The 22,836-nt window shown below is 36.4% G+C and overlaps 9 protein-coding genes across 9 annotated transcripts; 4 read left to right on the forward strand and 5 right to left on the reverse strand.

Annotated features, from left to right (window-relative positions):
- Window positions 1-2,377: 2,377 nt before the first annotated feature.
- On the reverse strand, window positions 2,378-6,148 carry Kpol_1058p5 (uncharacterized protein; the record flags this gene model as incomplete). Its single annotated transcript, XM_001645276.1, has 1 exon — window positions 2,378-6,148. The coding sequence occupies one exon, from the start codon at window positions 6,146-6,148 to the stop codon at window positions 2,378-2,380; it is 3,771 nt and encodes a 1,256-aa protein (XP_001645326.1).
- A 1,990-nt stretch (window positions 6,149-8,138) lies between these two features.
- Window positions 8,139-9,842, reverse strand: Kpol_1058p6 (uncharacterized protein; the record flags this gene model as incomplete). The annotated part of the gene is made up of 1 exon (XM_001645277.1): window positions 8,139-9,842. The coding sequence occupies one exon, from the start codon at window positions 9,840-9,842 to the stop codon at window positions 8,139-8,141; it is 1,704 nt and encodes a 567-aa protein (XP_001645327.1).
- Window positions 9,843-11,007: 1,165 nt separating this feature from the next.
- On the reverse strand, window positions 11,008-11,385 carry Kpol_1058p7 (SelT/SelW/SelH family protein; the record flags this gene model as incomplete). The annotated part of the gene is made up of 1 exon (XM_001645278.1): window positions 11,008-11,385. One exon carries the CDS (start codon window positions 11,383-11,385, stop codon window positions 11,008-11,010), a length of 378 nt encoding a protein of 125 aa, XP_001645328.1.
- An 857-nt stretch (window positions 11,386-12,242) lies between these two features.
- RFU1 (Rfu1p) lies at window positions 12,243-12,836 on the forward strand (the record flags this gene model as incomplete). The annotated part of the gene is made up of 1 exon (XM_001645279.1): window positions 12,243-12,836. One exon carries the CDS (start codon window positions 12,243-12,245, stop codon window positions 12,834-12,836), a length of 594 nt encoding a protein of 197 aa, XP_001645329.1.
- Window positions 12,837-12,977: 141 nt separating this feature from the next.
- Kpol_1058p9 (GRAM and VASt domain-containing protein) lies at window positions 12,978-14,918 on the reverse strand (the record flags this gene model as incomplete). Its single annotated transcript, XM_001645280.1, has 1 exon — window positions 12,978-14,918. One exon carries the CDS (start codon window positions 14,916-14,918, stop codon window positions 12,978-12,980), a length of 1,941 nt encoding a protein of 646 aa, XP_001645330.1.
- Window positions 14,919-15,367: 449 nt separating this feature from the next.
- Window positions 15,368-18,568, forward strand: RGR1 (Rgr1p; the record flags this gene model as incomplete). The annotated part of the gene is made up of 1 exon (XM_001645281.1): window positions 15,368-18,568. The coding sequence occupies one exon, from the start codon at window positions 15,368-15,370 to the stop codon at window positions 18,566-18,568; it is 3,201 nt and encodes a 1,066-aa protein (XP_001645331.1).
- Window positions 18,569-18,889: 321 nt separating this feature from the next.
- XYL2 (D-xylulose reductase XYL2) lies at window positions 18,890-19,951 on the forward strand (the record flags this gene model as incomplete). Its single annotated transcript, XM_001645282.1, has 1 exon — window positions 18,890-19,951. The coding sequence occupies one exon, from the start codon at window positions 18,890-18,892 to the stop codon at window positions 19,949-19,951; it is 1,062 nt and encodes a 353-aa protein (XP_001645332.1).
- Window positions 19,952-20,246: 295 nt separating this feature from the next.
- On the forward strand, window positions 20,247-22,115 carry FET5 (ferroxidase FET5; the record flags this gene model as incomplete). Its single annotated transcript, XM_001645283.1, has 1 exon — window positions 20,247-22,115. One exon carries the CDS (start codon window positions 20,247-20,249, stop codon window positions 22,113-22,115), a length of 1,869 nt encoding a protein of 622 aa, XP_001645333.1.
- Window positions 22,116-22,342: 227 nt separating this feature from the next.
- On the reverse strand, window positions 22,343-22,810 carry FYV7 (Fyv7p; the record flags this gene model as incomplete). Its single annotated transcript, XM_001645284.1, has 1 exon — window positions 22,343-22,810. The coding sequence occupies one exon, from the start codon at window positions 22,808-22,810 to the stop codon at window positions 22,343-22,345; it is 468 nt and encodes a 155-aa protein (XP_001645334.1).
- Between the last annotated feature and the right edge of the window lie 26 nt (window positions 22,811-22,836).

Below are 22,836 nucleotides of genomic sequence, written 5' to 3' on the forward strand. Positions count from 1 at the left end.
GTTTTAAAATGAGGATGTAGTTCTCCTTCTGTTGTCCAAAAGGTTGTCTTGTTATTAATATTGTTGGATTCTTTTGGAAATTTTAATATTAGGTTACAATAACCTTCGAAACGGTTTTGCACTAATGGGTGTCTTAATACCAATTTTGTGATAAAAAATTAGTTCATCATCAGAGACCATTCGTAACTATAATTTCTGGTTGTATCTAAATAAAGCTTATTGGTAAATTATGAGGGAAAGTAGCATGAATTTCTCATATGCATAAAAAAATCACCTTGGTCAGACAAGTTAATAAAACAATTTGTAGGAATTACGTATGATTCCTCGATAATTAAGGAAATTCTACGAAGTTTATTTTCATACTTTCTTGCAATTCCATTTCAGTTAAGTAATAACATAGCGAAGTCTCAGATTTATCAATAATTCTTGGAGTTTAAAGGGCAAAAAAATGAGCTTATCTTCTTTTCATTTTCTTCAGAATATGATATTTTAATGCCGAAATAATACGTCATCTGATAACTTGATACCAGATAAATTTTGCACATACTTATCGAATTAGATTGTCTTGTATGTATCTATATTGATCTAAACTCATCTCGTTTTCAGATTTCACACTTGGCCAATTTCACTTTTTAAGAGTTAGCATAGGGTAATACATGGTAAAAAGGTCATGTGATATTCTCTTTATGTATTATTTAGTATTACTTCGTACAAACCTTGGTAGTGTCGAGATATGCGTTGTTACAACAACGTTGTTTCATATTAACCAGTATTGATATTAAAAGAGATCATTGTATATTATTGTATATTATTGTATAATATTGTATAGTATTTAGTATGTTAACTTGTACACTGAAAGAATCAATCAATAACAAAATTAATTATTAGTATATTTGCATTATGATACAGATCTCCACAATAAGAGTATCCTGGATAAATGCAGAGCCGCCTTTATTCTAACGTATACCAAAATAACTATACAACTAAATAGTAATTAACAATTACCAAATACTGGCCAATTAATACATTTATGACGTTAGTCTGTTGACAAAGCTAACCCTACTTTAAGTCTGTTAAAGTATACTGCTGTTTAAAATAATGGTACATATAAGAGATGAACATAGTGTCTGTTCGATGCGACATGTTTTGTTAACCAGTTCAATACAGCTGGTCTACAACGAAGCACATATTGTGGAGTGTTGTTCTTGACAGTAGTACGAAACTTCCTTAATTCAGATTCGAAATAATAGAGATAGTATAGGTAATATGCTCTTCCATAAATCAGTTTTCTCATATTTGGGTTCACTTTATGTTGGGACAATCAAGATTAACAACAGCTCAAGTTATATTATTCAATTCATTTTAAATGAGTCCCAAGGAATATTCATTATTATTCCATTAGTTTTGACTACGTTATACTTATTCTCTTAATAGTTAGTTATTATATTTCTTGTACTTTAATTTGTTAGATATCAATTGCACGTGATCGACCAAATCAAATCTCATAAGGTAATTTACATGACGGATTTAATATTCACAAACAACTAGGACATGGACTGAGACCAAATTTATTTGTAAAGAGTCTTTTGCATATTCAAACTAATATAACTAACGGAGAGGTAAATTTAATGATTACATGAATCTTCTATAAAAGTAATTGAGTGTAAAATAAATCTTTAAGTTCTTTCGTTACACTACTACTGCATATTAACCATTGATAAGTACTACATATATTTTTTGTTAAATGATACAGATTGTGTAGGAATGGGAGATTTTTTTTTAAAAATAAAATCAAAATATCTTTCGAAAGCTTATTCCATTTATTTTCAATTGCAAAATGTTTATTACTCAATGTGTATATGATGGCCGAATGTCATTAAATTAGCAAATATCCTTAAAATTTTCTAAACTACGTTTTATAATAAATAGTAACAGTTTATTAGGTGTGTATGTTTGAATGTATTGTTAACATGGTAATTAAGTACACTGGATGGATTGATATACTCTTGTGATAAGACCTCATGTTAAAACTTCGGTAATTTTTTATGAAAGCTTACCTTACATTTATTCGACTATTTGACCTTTGCATCTATTCTTACTTATCGACCATATAAGACTTTTCAAATTTAATAGTAACAACTATTAAGATATAGTTTGTTGAGAAGAACTAAAAAGTATATATTGTAACTATGTGTATATAACGTAAATAACTATTCGTATATGATATAAGGTACTATGTCTTAGATTCTCTTATATTAAAACACAACATTATTAAACATATAGTAAAATATCTAAAAAACTGAAATATGTATTAAGTAATAACAGTTCAAAGTAGCAATTAAAAGAATCATAATTAAAAAATCCACTCAAAGAGAGTTCATAATAATACGGATAATAAGAATACAACAACAGCACCAAAAATGGATCTATCAGAAACCAAATTGCCAGCTCCGCCGGTATAAGATGAAATAGAAATGGTTTGTCCTTCAGTAGTAGAACTGCCTGGGAATGTTTCAATTGCGGAGTTAGATTCTTGTGGAATAGATGTTGTTTGTGGAGCAAATATTTGTGTAGTTTCTTCAACAGTAGTTGGTGGAACAACAACGGTACTTCCTGAAGTAATAATAGTAGTTCCTGGAATGATAACGGATGCAGTGACAGAAGAAACGACCTGTGGGACTGTTGTTGGTGGAATAACAATAGTACTACTAGATGATACAATTGTTGTGCCAGGAACAACAACAACTGGTCTGGTTTCAGTAGTTGTACTTGAAGGAATAACGGTAGTCTTGCCTGAAGTAACAATAGTAGTTCCTGGAACAACAACTGGAACAGTCATAGACGAAACTTCCTGAGTTAAAGTAGTTGGTGGAACAACAGTGGTCTTACCAGAAGTAACAACAGTTGTACCTGGGATAACAACTGGGGTAGAAGCAGAAGATACTGCCTTTGTAATAGTAGTTGGTGGAACAACAGTGGTCTTACCAGAAGTAACGACAGTTGTGCCTGGGATAACAACTGGGGTAGAAGCAGAAGATACTGCCTTTGTAATAGTCGTTGGTGGAACAACAGTGGTCTTACCAGAAGTAACGACAGTTGTGCCTGGGATAACAACTGGGGTAGAAGCAGAAGATACTGCCTTTGTAATAGTAGTTGGTGGAACGACAGTGGTCTTACCAGAAGTAACAACAGTTGTACCTGGGATAACAACTGGGGTAGAAGCAGAAGATACTGCCTTTGTAATAGTAGTTGGTGGAACAACAGTGGTCTTACCAGAAGTAACGACAGTTGTGCCTGGGATAACAACTGGGGTAGAAGCAGAAGATACTGCCTTTGTAATAGTAGTTGGTGGAACGACAGTGGTCTTACCAGAAGTAACAACAGTTGTACCTGGGATAACATGAGTGGAAGTTGTTGGAACGTGAGTGACAGTCTCGGATGAACATGGTTCGGTGACAGTGACAGTAGAGCAGACATCATTGGAACATTCAGTAGTGGTGTAAGTAGTGATGCTTTGTTCTTGGGTGGTGACAGTTTCAGAAGATACTACCTTTGTAATAGTGGTTGGTGGAACGACAGTGGTCTTACCAGAAGTAACAACAGTTGTACCTGGGATAACATGAGTGGAAGTTGTTGGAACGTGAGTGACAGTCTCGGATGAACATGGTTCGGTGACAGTGACAGTAGAGCAGACATCATTGGAACATTCAGTAGTGGTGTAAGTAGTGATGCTTTGTTCTTGGGTGGTGACAGTTTCAGAAGATACTACCTGTGTAATAGTGGTTGGTGGAACGACAGTGGTCTTACCAGAAGTAACAACAGTTGTACCTGGGATAACATGGGTGGTAGTTGTTGGAGCGTGAGTGACAGTTTCAGAAGAACATGGTTCGGTGACAGTGACAGTAGAGCAGACATCATTGGAACATTCAGTAGTGGTGTAAGTAGTGATGCTTTGCTCTTGGGTGGTGACAGTCTCAGAAGAACATGGTTCAGTGATGGTGACAGTAGAGCAGACATCATTGGAACATTCGGTAGTAGTAATAGTGGTAACAGATTGTTCATGGGTAGCGGTGACAGTTTCAGAAGAACATGGTTCAGTGATGGTGACAGTGGAGCAGACGTCATTGGAACATTCGGTAGTAGTAATAGTGGTAACAGATTGTTCATGAGTGGAAGTGACAGTTTCAGAAGAACATGGTTCAGTGATAGTGACAGTGGAGCAGACGTCATTGGAACATTCGGTAGTAGTAATAGTGGTAACAGATTGTTCATGAGTGGAAGTGACAGTTTCAGAAGAGCATGGTTCAGTGATAGTGACGGTAGAACAAACATCTCCAGAACACTCAGTTGTTGTAATAGTCGTAACAGGTTCTGAAGTTTGAGGGATGGTAGTGTTTGAGGATGTGTAAATAGCAGATTCAGAAACACTTTGAGTTGATAAAGCTCCAGTAGTGGACGAGCTTGCAAGGGTGCTGTTAATGGAGGTATATAAGGAACTTATAACACTCTCAGATGTTTGAGTAGTTTCGGTACTCCCTACAGTTGTATGGTTGAATGAATTAGATTCTGAAGTCAAGGTAGCAGAAGCAGATTCGGTACTTTCGATTTCAGTAGCGTTGGTAGATGCAACAATGGATGATTCTGAAGTCAAGGTAGCAGAAGCAGGTTCGGTACTTTCGATTTCAGTAGCGTTGGTAGATGCAACAATGGATGATTCTGAAGTCAAGGTAGCAGAAGCAGATTCGGTACTTTCGATTTCAGTAGCGTTGGTAGATGCAACAATGGATGATTCTGAAGTCAAGGTAGCAGAAGCAGGTTCGGTACTTTCGATTTCAGTAGCGTTGGTAGATGCAACAATGGATGATTCTGAAGTCAAGGTAGCAGAAGCAGATTCGGTACTTTCGATTTCAGTAGCGTTGGTAGATGCAACAATGGATGATTCTGAAGTCAAGGTAGCAGAAGCAGATTCGGTACTTTCGATTTCAGTAGCGTTGGTAGATGCAACAATGGATGATTCTGAAGTCAAGGTAGCAGAAGCAGGTTCGGTACTTTCGATTTCAGTAGCGTTGGTAGATGCAACAATGGATGATTCTGAAGTCAAGGTAGCAGAAGCAGATTCGGTACTTTCGATTTCAGTAGCGTTGGTAGATGCAACAATGGATGATTCTGAAGTGACAGGTTCAGAAGAGGCAGCTTCAGAGGAGGCAGCTTCAGAGGATGAAGTGGCAGATTCAGAGGATGAAGTGACAGGTTCAGAGGAGGCAGCTTCAGAGGATGAAGTGGCAGCTTCAGAAGAGGCAGCTTCAGAGGATGAAGTGACAGGTTCAGAAGAGGCAGCTTCAGAGGAGGCAGCTTCAGAGGATGAAGTGGCAGATTCAGAGGATGAAGTGACAGGTTCAGAGGAGGCAGCTTCAGAGGATGAAGTGGCAGCTTCAGAAGAGGCAGCTTCAGAGGATGAAGTGACAGATTCAGAAGAGGCAGCTTCAGAGGATGAAGTGACAGGTTCAGAAGAGGCAGCTTCAGAGGAGGCAGCTTCAGAGGATGAAGTGGCAGATTCAGAGGATGAAGTGACAGATTCAGAAGAGGCAGCTTCAGAGGATGAAGTGACAGATTCAGAAGAGGCAGCTTCAGAGGATGAAGTGACAGATTCAGAGGAGGCAGCTTCAGAGGATGAAGTGGCAGCTTCAGAAGAGGCAGCTTCAGAGGATGAAGTGACAGATTCAGAAGAGGCAGCTTCAGAGGATGAAGTGACAGATTCAGAAGAGGCAGCTTCAGAGGATGAAGTGACAGATTCAGAAGAGGCAGCTTCAGAGGATGAAGTAACAGATTCAGAAGAGGCAGCTTCAGAGGATGAAGTAACAGATTCAGAAGAGGCAGCTTCAGAGGATGAAGTGACAGCTTCGGAGGAAGTCACTTCTAAAGAGGAAGCCACAGAGGAACTAGATGCGGTAGCAGTTGTGTTAGAGAAACTGAAAGGTTCTACAGCACGTAAATTTCTTTCGAAATCATAATAAGGAAAGTCTCTTTGTCTTAAATCGTTTGAACCTTCCATGTCATAGAAATTCTCTAATTCAGCTTGTGACAATTGCGCTAAAGCACCAATCAAAATTAGCGCAGCATGGCTATATTTATAGCCTTTGAATAGCATGATTAATTAATTATTATTTTGGTTTTCCAGTTTAGAGAAACTAATTAAAGTTTATGAGAAAAAAAATTGATAAAATAAAATGAAATAAAGCGAACGTATAGTTTCTGAGTTTTCAAAAAGAAGATATTGTACACCGATAAGAAGAGAAAGAAAAATATAAATTTATCTTCAATATATATATCAGTCTAAATTCCCAATAAAAGGAGGGTTTTTTATAATATTTTCAACTTCGAGAACACCTGACAGCAATAACCCAAATAAATCAAATAAGGCTAACGTGATACCCCTTTATGGAATCTAACCCAAATAGCATAATTTGAAATTATAAAAAAAAGACCGTCAAATTCAAACCTCTGATATATCTAGAATTGAACCGCCCTTATATATACACTTTTGCAATCCAAAGCCTCTAACTCACATCCCTAAAAGTATTCCCGATACCACACCTCTCTTGTCCCAACTCTCCTCCTCATGCATCTCAAAAAAACCTAAATTAACACTCTTGCTTCACTTAACCTTCATCAATATACCTGGAAACTCCTCATAATCATTAATCACCTTCAACCTAACCCTTTTATTTCATATTCCCCCAATCTTCAACTTTAATAAAGCCATCATCAACTGATGATGATTCTTTTAGGTTCTTTTGAAGATTTCCATTCCTTTTATAGCAACGCTCCGAGAGGAGCCGCCGAGATCTGCTGGATCAAAAAAACAAAAAAAGAAACGAAAGGGAAAAAAGAAATTCTTCTGTAAATAGACACATCACTGTGTACGTGACTGGCTCATTCGACTTGTTAAGAATAGTCAATATTGGTTGAGTCTTCTTATCCTCTGCCAACTAACGTTTGCGACCCTACAAGATGGGGTGGGTTTTGAATACATGGTTGATTTTAGTTTATTAATAGCAACTGTGGTGCTATTAATAACAAGTGAAGGTTTGCAATTGCTTATTCATGCTGGATTGATTGCATTCAGCGTCTAATGAATCCACTTCATTGATCTTGTTGGGACGATGATGATGAATCACGCAGGACAAGTAGTTTCATGATTACTAGAGCTTCTCATCATTGCTTTTTCTGTTTGTAATTTCACATTTCCCATCTCAGTTGGTTTTGGAAAGGCTGCCTCCTTGAGATTGGGTTTCTGATGTTGTAGAATTGTTTTTGCTTGATGTTCTTACTTTTTACCTCCCTACTATCCAGCACCTGTTTCTATTTCTCACCATCTTGGCATTGGATTTCTTGGGTATTTTAGTGATTATCTGATTTGGAACTGTGGATTGTTCGGCAATTGGTACCAGATAGAACAAGTTGACAACATGTGCACTGTTATTTCTTTTTATGCTTTTGTAATTTCACAGTTTCTACAACGACTGTGGCAAAATCATGCTTAAGGACATAAACAGATATTCATAAACAATACTTTGTAATGTGCGTTTGTTGATTAATCAGTAATGAACTTGATAAACCAAGGTCGTGTTTTGATGGTTGCTTATTTCCTTTGACTACTTTAGTATTAATCGTCATAATGGTGATGTTTAAATGAGATCATTGAAACATTTTACCTGGTGTCAGGGTAATTCAGCTCATCGGTCGATGAGCTGATTATGTAACAGGTTCGGAAGAATATACAGTACAATACTGTTCCTAATTACAAATGACTTATAACAAGAGCGGCTATAAGTCTGTACCTTGTGTGATTTCGATTTGGCACTAACTAGATCTATCGCTGGACTTCGTAATAACTTAAATTCATTCGCAATCGTAATAATCAAATCTCTGGCAAACTTGAATTAATTAAAAGCAAGCATAAGGACTCTTATAAATATGTAAAACTTGAGCAATGTTAATGAGATATTTAGTATTCATTATAGATAATTAAACGCTAAATGAACATATTTATAAAAATATCTAAGAAGAACTAAAAGGTATTTTTAAAATTAATTAAAATATATTTTTGGGAATTGTTTTTTAATAATAAGTCATGATTATAGAATCAAAGAGAATACGAAAGCCAATAAAGTGTTGAAAACAGCAATGTTGGAAAAATTGATGTTGGCACCACCAGTGAAAGAAGAGACAGAGGCGGTAGAAGTTTTGGAACTGTAAGCTGATACAGTGTGGGATTTAACTTCTTCAGTAGCTAAAGAGGTAGAATGAGATTTAACTTCTTCGGTAGCCAAAGTGGTTGAGTGTGATTTGTTTTGTTCAGTTTCTAATGAAGTCAATTGAGTTTTAGTAGTGGCAGCTGAAGTGACATGTTTAGTTGTAGTCAATGGAGTAGAAGCAGAAGAAACCACCTTTGTAAGTGTGGTTGGTGGAACAACGAAGGTCTTACCAGAAGTAACAATAGTTGTACCTGGGATAACATGGGTGGTAGTTGTTGGAGCGTGAGTGACAGTTTCAGAAGAACATGGTTCGGTGACAGTGACAGTAGAGCAGACATCATTGGAACATTCAGTAGTGGTGTAAGTAGTGATGCTTTGCTCTTGGGTGGTGACAGTCTCAGAAGAACATGGTTCAGTGATGGTGACAGTAGAGCAGACATCATTGGAACATTCGGTAGTAGTAATAGTGGTAACAGATTGTTCATGGGTAGCGGTGACAGTTTCAGAAGAACATGGTTCAGTGATGGTGACAGTGGAGCAGACGTCATTGGAACATTCGGTAGTAGTAATAGTGGTAACAGATTGTTCATGAGTGGAAGTGACAGTTTCAGAAGAACATGGTTCAGTGATAGTGACAGTGGAGCAGACGTCATTGGAACATTCGGTAGTAGTAATAGTGGTAACAGATTGTTCATGAGTGGAAGTGACAGTTTCAGAAGAACATGGTTCAGTGATAGTGACAGTGGAGCAGACGTCATTGGAACATTCGGTAGTAGTAATAGTGGTAACAGATTGTTCATGAGTGGAAGTGGTGTTAGAGGAAGTGTAGATAGGAGATAAAGTTGATTCAGAGGAGATAGCAGTCAAAGAATGTTCAGTAGTTTGGGATAAGGTGGCATTGTGGGAACTGTAAACTGGAGATAAGGTAGATTCGACAGTAGTTGATTCGGAAGGTCTGGTTTCATTGGCAGAAGTGTAGACAGAAGATAAAGTGGATTCAACAGAAGTTGCAGTTTCATTGGCAGAAGTGTAGACAGAAGATAATGTGGATTCAACAGAAGTTGCAGTTTCGTTAGCAGAGCTGTGGGCAGAAGATAAAGTAGATTCTACGGAAGTTGGTTCTTCAGTTGGAACTGTGCTGTTGGCTGATGCGATAGCAGAGGAACTTGAATCCAAAATACTAGTAGTAGCATTAGCTGAAGTGGTAATTTCAAAAGTTGAAGAGAACTCGGAAGCAATTTCAGAGGTAGCTTCAGAGGTAGCTTCAGAAGTTGAATTAGTAGCGGTTTCAGAGGCACTTGAAGAACTGGATTCAAAAGTTGCTGAACCTGGTGTCAAAACGTAGTACGTTGTTTCCAAAGTCTTAAAGTTGTCAGTACCATCGATGGTTATAATATCAGTACTGAAAGTTGTGGTAAAAGTACCAGTCCATTGGCTGAAACTTGTTGTGGTAGTTCTGACATCCTCAGAGCTAATAGTTAAAGATGAATTTGAAAATAGAACTTGAGAGGAAACCATTGAAGCAGCATTGGCAGAAGCCGCCAATGAGCCCATTAAAAGGACAGAGTTTTTAAGCAAAACCATAATAGTGAAAGTTTAAGAAAAGCTCGCGTAAATTGTTAGTAAAATCAATAATACTCTTGGAATAAAAAGTTTCTAATACTAATTATTACAAATAAGCGTCAATAACGATTCTTTCTTGTACTATTACCTAAAAACATCATAATAAGAAATATTTAAAAGGTTCCAAGACATAATGAGGGTTAGTATCCACTCTAAGTTCCACTTTTATATAAAACTTTTCAAAAAAACCCAATGTGACACCACTTTTTTTTTCAATCCCACCATCCCATGGTCATCAGAACATAAAAACCCAACTCTAACCATCAATCGACCATCTTCCCCCCTCCATTTTCCCTCTTTATTATCAACTTGTCAACACCAACACTCTTATATAGGCAATGCCTGTTATGCATCCTGCTAAGAAATCATCGCACAAAAAGTACTCTCAGGCGGCAATCTCGGAGCGGTACACGGAACTTACCTAGAAAGAATGTGGGATCTACGCTCTCGAAACAGATATGTCACGTTATTAAGCAGCACAAGAACACATTTGATTGATTGACCAAGTAAGATCATGCAATGCAACAACGCAATCCACCATCATTTCGAATTACTTTTAGAGTTTATGGTTATTTTCAAGAGGGATAGTGAGGTGATGAGAGACTTTATTTAAAGGATAGTCATAGTCTTTCTACATTGTTGTCAGAAGTTTTATTGGAGGGGGGTTAAGACCCTATTTGGACATTTGTCCATTGTCTATTGTTGCAAAAAATAGAATTCTTTATTGGAAAGCACTTAGTTCCTAGCGATTCATATGGAATTAGATTAGTGTATAATCACGATGATTGATTAAATTTACTAGAGCTCTTTTACATAGAATTGATAGACTTTTTGGGTTTTTTGCTTCTCCTCTTATCCATCGAGCAAACCATCATATGGTACTCAGGGAACGAGGAAACACATTCTTATTTATTCTTGTGTACAATACGAAGCAATGAGTTGTTGATCAATTTTGTTGTTAATAATAGAAGTATTTTTTTTTCCTTTTTGTATTATTAGCAATATGAACCAAACAACATGCTATTAATATAAAACAAATAAAACTAAAAAAATGGTGATATTATAAATATATAATAGTTGTATAACATTGAGAATATTAGATTAGATGGTGTGAATAAAAAGATTATTAATCAACACATTCACTACATTCGGTTTTTGAAACTTGATCCCTCTGTGAGACTAAACTTTCTTGATTGTTCGTATTTCTGGATATATGCGCTCCAACTGAAACAGTATCATTAAACACTAATTCTTTGACCCTCTGCTTCAAGTGCTTGCTATCAGGGAAGCCACCATCGACTTTACGGTCCCAGATGGTGATAGGATCGTCATTATCATTATTTATCCAGGCTAATATTTTAAACTCACCCACAGAACTTGGAACTAACGAGACCTCTCTTAAGTTATCACCGAATGTTTGGAGAAGCTCTTGTAGGTACCAAGCACTCCTTAGGTTCCATTTGCATTTGGTACAGAACAGTATACTTATCTTAGGGAAAGGCATGGAGGGAGGGCTTTAGGTGTCTTGTGTCAGAGTGTCTTGTTTGATATCTAACGCCTTATTTGCATGCACTGAGACTCTGGTTCTTGTCAGATTGTAACTACTGCGCTTTTTTTAAATTTTATTTATTAGATTAAATAACTATAGTTGTAATAGGTTTACTGGTATCAAGACTGGAACTTGTAATGTATTGAAAGAATTATATCGTATAATTATAGATGGTTATGTCCTCATGAAACGAAGCATATGCTGTCCGTCCATGAATATTGAATGTGTTTTTGTTTCCATTTGCTTTTACTTTTAAATACATAACCTGGTTCGAGTTCTGTTGTAACCTCCCAATGTAAGCTTCACTTGCTACACTCGGGATAAGTAATGAACAGGTGACCAATACAGGTAAATTTAAAATGACTTCAATTTAACAGATCGTGTTTAATTTCATTCTTAACTTATCTTAATGTACAATTACACTACAAATCCAAGTTTTTGATCTAATTCTTTAAATAACACGTTTCTCTGCCTCTATCCATCAAATTGATTCTGCATTCAGAATTTATTGAAGAACTAAATACTAGACCAACATGAACTCAATCATACAAGAAATTGACCAATGTTTTATAATGCATACCTTGGTTCATCTAGTCTTAGCTTATCTTGTTTGCCTGTCTTGAATGTATATATCTTTCTTATACTATGAGATATCTCTCTATGCACTAGCAACTTTTCTCGTTGTCCAGTGAAAAATTTTGCGATGAGCTAACCAACTGGTTAACATGGTTTGAATTAAAAGATAGGTATATGACAATTGATGATCGATATTCATTCATTCTAGTAATTGTCTAATCAAGTTGACGGCTCCAATGTTTATTGGTATGAAATCAAGTTCTCAATTAAGGCAAGAAGCCTTAGAATACACGTATAATGCAAATACGCCATTGAAGATATATTTAAAAGTATGTGTATCGATATTGGATAAAGCACAATTGGAATTTCAGAAAGGTGATATATTTTCAGCATATGTACTATATTATCGTTATGCTGATCTGATTGCTAATAAGTTGTCTGATCATTCAGAATTAGCCTTAGTTGCTGAAAGAGATCAAACTGTTTTACATAGAGAAGAATACTACCAATTGGTGAAACTTGAGTTACCAGCCGTGCTGAAGATAGTGGAGGATCTTCAAAAGAATATTGATCTTGATTATAATAAGATACAGTTGTCCTTGTCGAAGAATATTGCGAAACAGCAGAAAAAACCAAACCATGTCAGTGAGCCTGTCCTTCTTCCAAAGACATTTAATGAAAATAGATTTAATCAATCGATCTCATTCTTTAACAATATGAATTCAAATATTACTTTAGAAAACAAAATGCATGGCAATAATAATAACAATACCCATCAAGAACTTTTATATCCTGAATTGCCAACACTATCTAACGCATCATACATTTAATTAATTTGCATCATGGAATTATGTTATCTATAATTAAACATAGTATAAAATATATATAAATAAAAAAAAAATATTGATATATATATATAGCTGTATATATATATACTGTTTGCCATTTTAATATTTAATTGTTATTCGTTTTTATCTAAGATTGATAAGTATATCAACTACCAATAAAAACAAAATCACTATTATAAAAATCCTTTGTGTTTCTAATTTTTGCTTCATAACTGTCATTTCTTTCATTAAAAGATTTATTTGGTCTTCAAATACTCTTATTTCTTCTACAGTCTCTTCAATCTTTTCGGGTAAGGATGTTGTTTCTAGAGCAGTGACTTGACTAGGCTCTGTGCATTTTTGAACAAACTTTTGGATAAAGGGTTTAAGCTTACTTACAGTATCTTCCTGACCACTTTTGCAACTGGAATTTATCAGTCCTTTGATCCAACTACTTCCAACCCAGTCTACCCAAAAAGATATCCTGACTATACAGTTGCTATTCGATCTCCAGCGAAATAGATATCTTGTCATTGTGTTAAAACTGCCTCCACTTGGGACATCTGGTGTCTGCGTGCAGCTTACTACGTTTATGTATTTTTCATACTCCAAATGTTCTAGAGTATCTGTTACTATACATTTTGTACTTTTTGGTCCCATTGAATGATTTAATTCTCTGGTATAGGAATATTTACGATATTTTTTACCCTTCTCATTTACCTCATTAAACGAAGTTATCGTGCTAAAATCTGAAGTATCTTTTTGAACCTTTGAGAAATCTAACCAAAACTTATTGCTGGCTTCACCGAACATTAATTCGTAAACCAGTCCTGGAGCAGCTTCAATTTCGAATTCATCTAATAATTCTTCTCTATCATCTTGAATATTTACAGGAAACCAAGTTTCTTGGCAGGTGTAAGGGCCATTATATTTAAAATCCAATCCTTTCTGTAATTTGTTTACCGTTGTTTTTTTAGTCAATTGTGGTTTTTCGTTGAAAATAGAATCACCATCTAATTCTGAATCATCTGAAGAGGACGTCACAGTTTTTTTAGAGTCATATTGGGAAAAATATTCCACTGAATCAATTGCACTGTTCAACAAGAATCTATCATCGATCTTTGAATCTGCCTTCTCTTCATTTTTAACTGCCTTATCATCTATTAAGGGAGTAGTCTCCGACTCGGTACCTTCAACTTTCTCGATTGGATTTCGTTCACCTTCTTCGATCAGCACTCTTGCCCAAACTTCCTTCATCAATGCAAACGCCTCATCTCTCGAGGCAAACCCATTGAACTGGGTCTTTCCTAACGTAGTCTCTATCGAAATAGCATTAGCAAACAGGCCTGCGGCAGAAGTCTTCTCCATGAAGATGATATCCTTCATTGGAATAATCAATTTTGAGACCCACCCTAATAGATTTGAATTAAAACAGATGCTCCGATCTGTAATATACATTCTTCCCTGATACAAGAACTCCCTGCTTAAGGCACAACTGAAGTCATGCAACAATCTATCCTCCTGCGGGGCCGACTTGAATATTTCATGGAAATCGATATTACGATCCTCAGAGGCATAGTAGTACTGAGTATCGAGGTATCTATCATCGGAATACAAAGCTTTCACTTCAACAACATGGCTGTCACTTACATGACGTTCAGATTTGTCCTTACCTTTGTCGGAATCCAAAACAGGTGAACCAATACTGCTAGAACTGCTATGTCTCTTATTCGACCTCTTGACGTTCCCTGAAGGCTGCCTCCTATGAGAAATAATCACTGGAGAACTACGTTTCTCACCAGAAGAATTCTTCTCCTCGATAATATTATCCAAAGGTGAACTAGGACTCTTGCCTGAGAAAGACGTGAAAATATTCATAAAAGAAGAAGGTGAACCACTCGCCTCCACATCAACATCTGGAGTCTGAGCCAAAACTTTCGTATTAACACGTACCTGATCCTTCGAAACCTTGCCAAAATCAACAACAACATCTTCCTGATCCTGATCCTCATTTCCCATCCCTATTCCAACAGGCTTACCATCACCAACGGGCTCCCAATCATCAATATCAGCACCTCCAACCATACAAATTTATCAAATCCAAACAATTCACAACCTAAAATACAAGATCCAGCAACTACCAACCACCTAAATCAAGTTCCTTCAACCTCTTTACCAACTTAAACCTTCATATATCTCATCGCATCAGAAGACCAAACCATTTTTATCATCACCACTTTTTTTTTCACCTTCCAGGCCCTTTAAATATCCAAAGTTTTAAAAGTGAAGCTTTAAAAGAAGTTTATTTGAATAATTCTGGTATTTTTGGAGGATATCAGTGGCTATAAGTTGAGATTGTATCGGTAAGAGGCCAGTGAATGTTCTAGGTGTTGTTTGTTGTTGTTATATTGCTTTTTGTTTGGTTTCCGATTGGTTTTTTTGGTGAACTTTAGGTTTGGTTTAGTGCGGTTGGAAATTGTAAGATAAAAGAACAATTGGTAGATTTTAGAATTGGAATTGGAATTGGAAAAAAAATGAGCACTGAGGTTGATGCGTCTCCTTTGAACGGTGGAGGGTTTGCTATTGAGAATGGTGGTTCTCACGGGGCTGTAGGTGAGTATGAGGGATCTAGTGGTGGTGATGCTACTGCTGCTGCTGCTGCTGCTGCTGCTGCTGCTGCTGACGTTGAAGTTAATGAGGCACCTACAGATGCAGATGCAGATGCAGGTGCTGATGTAGATGCCAATGTAGATGTAAAGGTGGATGGTACTGCAACTACTGCAAATGAAGTGGTTGATGAGAAATCTGATTTAGGGAAGGTTGTCGTGGAGCCTCCTGCTTTGCCGCACGTAGAGATTAATCAGTTGCCATTGTCATTGGTAATTCGGAATTTGACTGTTTTCACGATTAAAGAAATTTCCCAGTACATGAAAACTAACGTTCATGTTAACCAGCAAGAGGGCTCCTCTGGGAAGAAGTTGAAGTTTTTGCAATTGATTATATTTTTGAGAAATCAGTTTTTGAAACTTTACGTGCTTGTCAAATGGTGCAGAACCATCAAGAACAACAATTTCCACACTTTAATTGATTTGTTGAATTGGTTCAGAACAACAAACATGTCCGTGAACAGTTGTATTTGGGCTTTGAAAAATAATCTGGGGGCCATGGCTAATGCAAAGTTGCCCAACGCTGATTTGATTACTGCTTTGGAAGTTTTGAGTTTGGGAAGACCTGACTTGCCAACTCATAATTATCAACTGAGTGGTGAAGATGATCCAAACCAACTGAAAAATGGAATGACAAAGATCCCACCAAAACTTATATTGAGAAGATTGTACGATCTAAATTTGAACGTCTCCATCAAGATATCGTGGATGGAATTCCCTGAACAGTTCGGCAACTACCAGATCAAAGACGGTAGAATATACATCACCGTTAATAATGAATTTGAATTGCAATTATCTACTGTGGACAGATATTCTCCTTTATTCTTTGTTAATTTGAAGTTCCTATTCGATAACCAAAACTTGCCAATGAATAAACCAAGATTGGAAAAATATATCAACGATTTGTTGTACAAGAGCAATAAACCTTTGTTCGCGGTTTATACTTTCTTGCACAAATATGTTCTAACTCTACAACTATACATGATACATATTGAATTGTCAGGATTAGAAAATGGTGGCAAGTTTTTTGGAGGAAATTTGGTTCATAGATACGATATCAAGAAAAGTGTTATCACAGTTAAATATTGGCTAAATGTTAGAATGGGCAATAGAGGATTAATAACTATTGGTATCGATAAACTCACAGAAAATTTGATTCTACGTTGGGAAAACCAAAATACATCAGATTCCACAGTTATTCCAAAGGTTTACACTAACATCCTATCAAATTTGGAATCCATCTTAGACGAAATCATGTACAATCATGCCCATATGATTAGAATGGGCCTTCTTTCGAAGGGAATATTCCAAGAAGATGAAGAAAATTCAAGTGTGTTACTTTTCCAAATTCCAACAACTTGTTTATCTGTTGCACCAGTGCAGTTAAAAATCGATTTAATAAGTGGCATTTTCTATTTTAAAAATCCAACACCATTGTTACAGAGCTATGCTCAGCAAATGAATAAAGCAGAATCTGCAGAAGAATTGACGGTAATATTACAGAGACTAAGATTGGACAAGATAACACAAATACTAAGAAATATGTTCGAGAAAACAGGATGGGTTTGCAGTAAAGTAGTGAAACTTTCTCAACCAATTAAAACTCAATTCGATGTTGACAAATCATCGGATAATTCCAGTACTTTATTACAAAACGATATGTTTATATCATTGCCAAAGTGGCCTACCCATTGGTATTTAATATTGACAATTATATCATCGAATTCTTTTTGTATTGTAGAGAAAAGAATTGGTAAGATAATGGCTATCAAGGGGAAATGGGAATTAAAGTATCTAGATGAAAGTAGTTTAATTGCTTCGAAACTTGAAACTATAACGTACCAAAAGATTATGAACCTGCAAAGAAGTATTCTCCATAAGATTATTAACCATATGATAATTGATTCGTTAAATCAATTGAAAATATCTAACAGGGTTTGTTCTCAAGAAGCAATTGAAAAGGCACTGCCAGATTATATAATTAGTGATCTGGATTCTGAGAACTCTTTGGATTCATTCAGAACAAGTCTGCCTGCATATTCATCCATAATAGCATTGGAATTAAACTCCTTGTTGAACATTTCAAATACACTTGGAAATGTATTTGAAACTTCTTTATTTTTACAAATTGATTATGCACGTTCAGAGATTAAGCTTTATGGTAAATTTAAATTTGATACTATGGTTTTAAAAAGCAAATGTGATGAATTGAAGATCAATTTTATTCCAAGTGACCCATTGGCATTTTACTTGTGTGAGAAATTTACTAATCTTAATGTGACAGTGCAATATTTGACAAAATTCAAAAAAATACTAATGCAACTAATAATCTTAACGGATGTTGTCGAAAGATTGCGTAAGAACTTTGATACTGAGCATTTCAAAATATTGGATTTGAAGCCGAATGAAGTCTCATTCAAATATTTTAAAAATGATCTCGATGAACCAGATTGTAGAATCAATATTATAACCAACGATGAGATGATAGAAAATCTAAAAGTGGAACTATCTCCATCGAACCCACAATCCATTATCCAACCGTTTATTGATAATAATGGGATGGATTACCATTTCATATTCCACTATCTTCAGTTTACATCGTCCTTATTTACTACATTCAATACAATACTGAGTGACGAAAAGGGTGGTATGTATAAAAATACATACGTTCAATTGGGTTTACACAACCTCAATGAATATCAAATATTATATTTCAACCCAGAAACTGGAGCCAAGATTGGTGTATTGATTGAATTGAAGTCTGTGCCTAGAAATGGTGAACAAAAAGTTCAATATTACGTTCATTTCTCTGATGAAAACATTTCTGCAAAATCTCCAGCATACCAATTAGTGCAAGAAGTACGCAATAAAGTGTTCAAACTAGACAACGACTCATTACCTTCATCACGTCATAAGAATACAATTAGACTTTCAAGCGGTATTGCCTGTGATGCCAACGCAATTGGACCAGTACTATCGGATATCCATAATATCCTAAAGATAGACTCCATAGAGCAATCTACATCAAAGGTATCCACCAACGAAATAAAAGATGCAATAATTGTATGAGTCTAATCATTGAGAAATATTATATATATATATATATGCAATGTTGCCATTCACGTTTTGATTCGCAATAGACAGGTCTATTGTCTTTTTACAGAAGGCATCGCCTTGTTACTATGGTTGCAAAGGAATGCAAAGGAATGCAAAGAATCAAAGTTATAGGTTATCTTTTTATATATTGAACAATCATATAGTTTTAAAAGGTAAATAGAGATTCACTGAGCTGTCAGTGAAGTTACAATTGACGTTTGTGTTTTTATGAAGGGTTGATCTGATCCAAACATCGCAAGTTTTTTGAGCTATTAGGATAATTTTGAGATCACAATGGTAGCAACTGAACAGAAGGCAGTTATCTTAGAAGAGAAAGGCAAGATAGTATTTGGGAATCGACCAATTCCATCAATTGAAGACCAGCATTTTGTCAAGGTCCAGATCAAGGCAACTGGTATATGTGGTTCAGATGTTCATTTCTGTACTCATGGTGCAATTGGGTCATTTATAGTGAAAGAACCAATGGTTTTGGGCCACGAATCAAGTGGTATCGTTGTAGAGGTAGGTAGTGAAGTGACTAAAGTGGCAGTTGGTGATAGAGTTGCAATTGAACCAGGCTATCCAAGCAGGTACTCTGAAGAAACTGTATCCGGCCATTATAATCTATGTCCAGGAATGAAGTTTGCAGCAACACCACCAGTAGATGGAACTCTGTTGAAATACTTTCAAGTACCAGAAGACTTTGTTTATAAACTTCCAGATGATGTGACATTTGAGGAAGGTGCATTGGTTGAGCCCTTGGCTGTTGCTGTTCATGCTGTTAAATTGGCTGGAGTCAAATTTGGCGATAAAGTAGTAGTGTTTGGTGCAGGTCCAGTTGGTTTACTAGTTGGATCTGTTTGCAAGGCATTTGGAGCAACAGAAGTAGTTTCAATAGATGTCGTTGACAAGAAACTAGACAAATCTCTTGAAATGGGTTCCACTATTGCTATAAACAGCAAAGATATGGCAGAAGAGGCCCTTGCCCTCGAAATTCAAAACGACCTAAACGGCCAACACCCAAATAAAGTCATTGATTGTACAGGTGCAGAACCATGTCTACGTTCATCCATCCTGGCTTGCAAACCTGGAGGTACTGTTGTTCAGGTAGGGATGGGAACCACTAATGCCTCATTGCCAGTATCAGATATCGTTATCAAAGAACTAACTTTCAAAGGATCGATGAGATATTGCCATGGAGACTACCAAGACGCAATTCAACTACTAAAATACAAGAAAGTGGACGTGAAGGCTATCATAACCCATCGTTTCTCCTTCGATGATGCAATTAAAGCTCTACAATTTAATATCAGTCGTGATCCATCTATAGTCAAAACTGTCATCGCAGGACCATAAATTAAACTACAAAAACATATGTAATGTCATATACATGTTTAGTATAACCAAATCCTACCATTTAGATAGCTGGGTTCGCTGTTCTTTATCAATTTATGGGCCTACCTCTTACTTAACTATGTAGATATCGAAATTATTTAAAGGACCTTAACTTTGAAAAGCTTATAAGAATTTAAAATGTAGTACTCAACAATGGATAAGATTGGATAAAACAAAGGCAAAGAGGTGGTTGTATTGGTGGATTAACGGTTGCAATCAGTGTATTTTATTGGTTATTAAGGTATTCTGGTTTAAGATGAGGAGTTTTTTGGTTAATTTACGATATTTTTTGGTGATTTTAAGTTTACTTAAATTAAGTAGTTGTAAGACTCATCGATTTAGATTTAAAGCAGAATGGGTCAAGGCTGATCCAGATGGACTTGGTGAGAGACGTATGATTGGGTTTAATGGAGAGTGGCCCATTCCTGATATTCATGTGGATAAAGGTGATCGTGTAGAGCTTTATTTAACTAATGGATTTGGCGATGGTACAAAGACTTCTTTACATTTCCATGGTATCTTCTTTAATTCTTCTTATGGGAATATGAATCAGATGGATGGTCCTGATATGATTACCCAATGTCCCCTTGGCGATGGTGACACCTACTTTTATAATTTTACTGTTCCTGATCAAGTTGGTACGTATTGGTACCATGCTCATGCTGGGAGTCAATATGGTGATGGGATGAGAGCAGCATTTATTATTCATGATCCTGATGAACCTTTTGAATATGATGAAGATTGGGTTATTGGACTGGCAGATTTGTATACTGAGCCTTCTTATAAAATTTCAAAGGGTTTCTTGTCAAGATATAATCCAACTGGTGCAGAACCAATACCAAGAAATATTTTATTCAACAATACTGTGAATGCCACATTACATTTCGAACCTGGGAAGACATATCTGATGAGATTTATTAACCAGGGATTGTTTGTTTCACAATACATTTCCCTGGAAGACCATTCTATGACTGTAGTTGAAGTTGACGGTGTCTATGTAAAACCTGAAGAGACAACTCTATTAACGATAGCTTCTGGTCAAAGAATGTCGGTTATTGTCCATGCTAAGGACGGTGATCCAAAGAGAAATTATGCGCTGATGCAAATATCTGATGCCTCAATGCTGGATGTAATACCTCCTGATTTACAATTGAATAGAACTATTCAAATATCGTATGATTCGAAATACCCAGCTGCGAAAGAATTTTTCATTGAATCATATTCAAATGCAGTCAATGATTTTTACTTGCAACCATTGCAAGAAGAGGGTATAATGGAAGACTACGATTTGCAGGTCAAATTAGATCTTAGAATGAAAACCCTTGGAGATGGGGTTAAATATGCATTTTTCAATAATGTTACATATACAGCACCAAAGATACCCACATTAACGACCCTTTTGACATCAGGAAGACTTGCTACTGACCCCCGCATATACGGTGACAATATTAATTCTGTGATATTGAAAGGTGGTGAAATTGTGGAAGTTGTAATTAACAACTATGATCCTGGAAGACACCCATTCCACCTACATGGTCACAATTTCCAAATAGTTCAAAAATCGCCAGCCTTTCACGAAAATGAGACATTCACAGATGCTGAACAGGATCGTATCACGGTTCCCTACAATGAAGACTCGCCAATAATGCCATTTCCAGTTCATCCAATGCTAAGAGACACTGTTGTCCTTGAACCTAATGGTCACGTTGTCATCAGATTTAGAGCAGACAACCCAGGTGTTTGGTTTTTCCATTGTCACATCAACTGGCATGTTGAGCAAGGTTTGGCAGCAGTATTCATCGAAGACCCATTGACTTTGCAAGCTAGAGAAACATTGACCGACAACTATAAAGACACATGTTCCAACGTTGGGATGGTGACAACAGGAAACGCAGCTGGTAATTCAGAGGACTGGTTGGACTTAACAGGCTTGCCAAGACAACCAAAACCATTACCTGAAGGTTTTACTATCAAGGGATACATAGCATTTGCAATCTCTACCTTGATCGGTATTGGGGGACTATACTCAATTACCAAATATGGCTTACAAGAATCGATACCTAATGACGCGGAAGTCTATGATAACCTGAAGAAGTTACTAGCCAAGAATAATATTGAGACCTAATTTCTTTTTTTTGCATTATACCTTATTATAATTATTATAAGTCTTATTATTATTATTTGTTGTTGTTAATATTATATATATAAATATGTGTGTATAACCTATATAAATTTTTTGAAAATATTCATTTTGTATGCTAATAAATTTGAATGTGTGTAGAAAAACCTGGATAGCGGGGGATAGAGATAGAGAAACCTCTCTCTATATGCATGTCAAAACAGAGTTCATCTTCATAATGTATAAGTATCATCAGACTTGATCTTGCTCAACAAATCATCGATCTTTGGACCCATCTTTGGTTGCCCAGTTCTGGTCCGTTGAGTCATTTTCTTCTTCCTCTTCTCACGATCAACCTCCTTCTGCTTCAACATCGCAATGTTAGCCATCTCATCCTTCCTACTCTGCTCGAAATGCTGCTTCTTCCCCATCTTCCGCTCCCTCTTCATCACCTTCATCTCAATAGCTCTTTGCTTATTAGCCTCTGTTCTGGCAGCCTTTATGCTCTTGTAATCACGAGCACCCCCAGCACCAGCACCAGACCCAGGTTGCTTCTCAGGAACTGAATAACCCTCATCATGCAACGCCTTCAAATACTCCTTCTTCAACCTAGCCTTCCTAGTCAAACTCTTCTTGATCTCCTTGACCTTATACTCTTTAGTGAACTTCTTACGGTTCTCTTGCTGCTTAGCTGTAGCCATCCCTACCCAATTGAAATCTCAAAGAA

This window comes from Vanderwaltozyma polyspora, genomic scaffold (assembly GCF_000150035.1).
Source record: "Vanderwaltozyma polyspora DSM 70294 KpolScaffold1058 genomic scaffold, whole genome shotgun sequence".
NCBI classification, from domain to species: domain Eukaryota; kingdom Fungi; phylum Ascomycota; class Saccharomycetes; order Saccharomycetales; family Saccharomycetaceae; genus Vanderwaltozyma; species Vanderwaltozyma polyspora.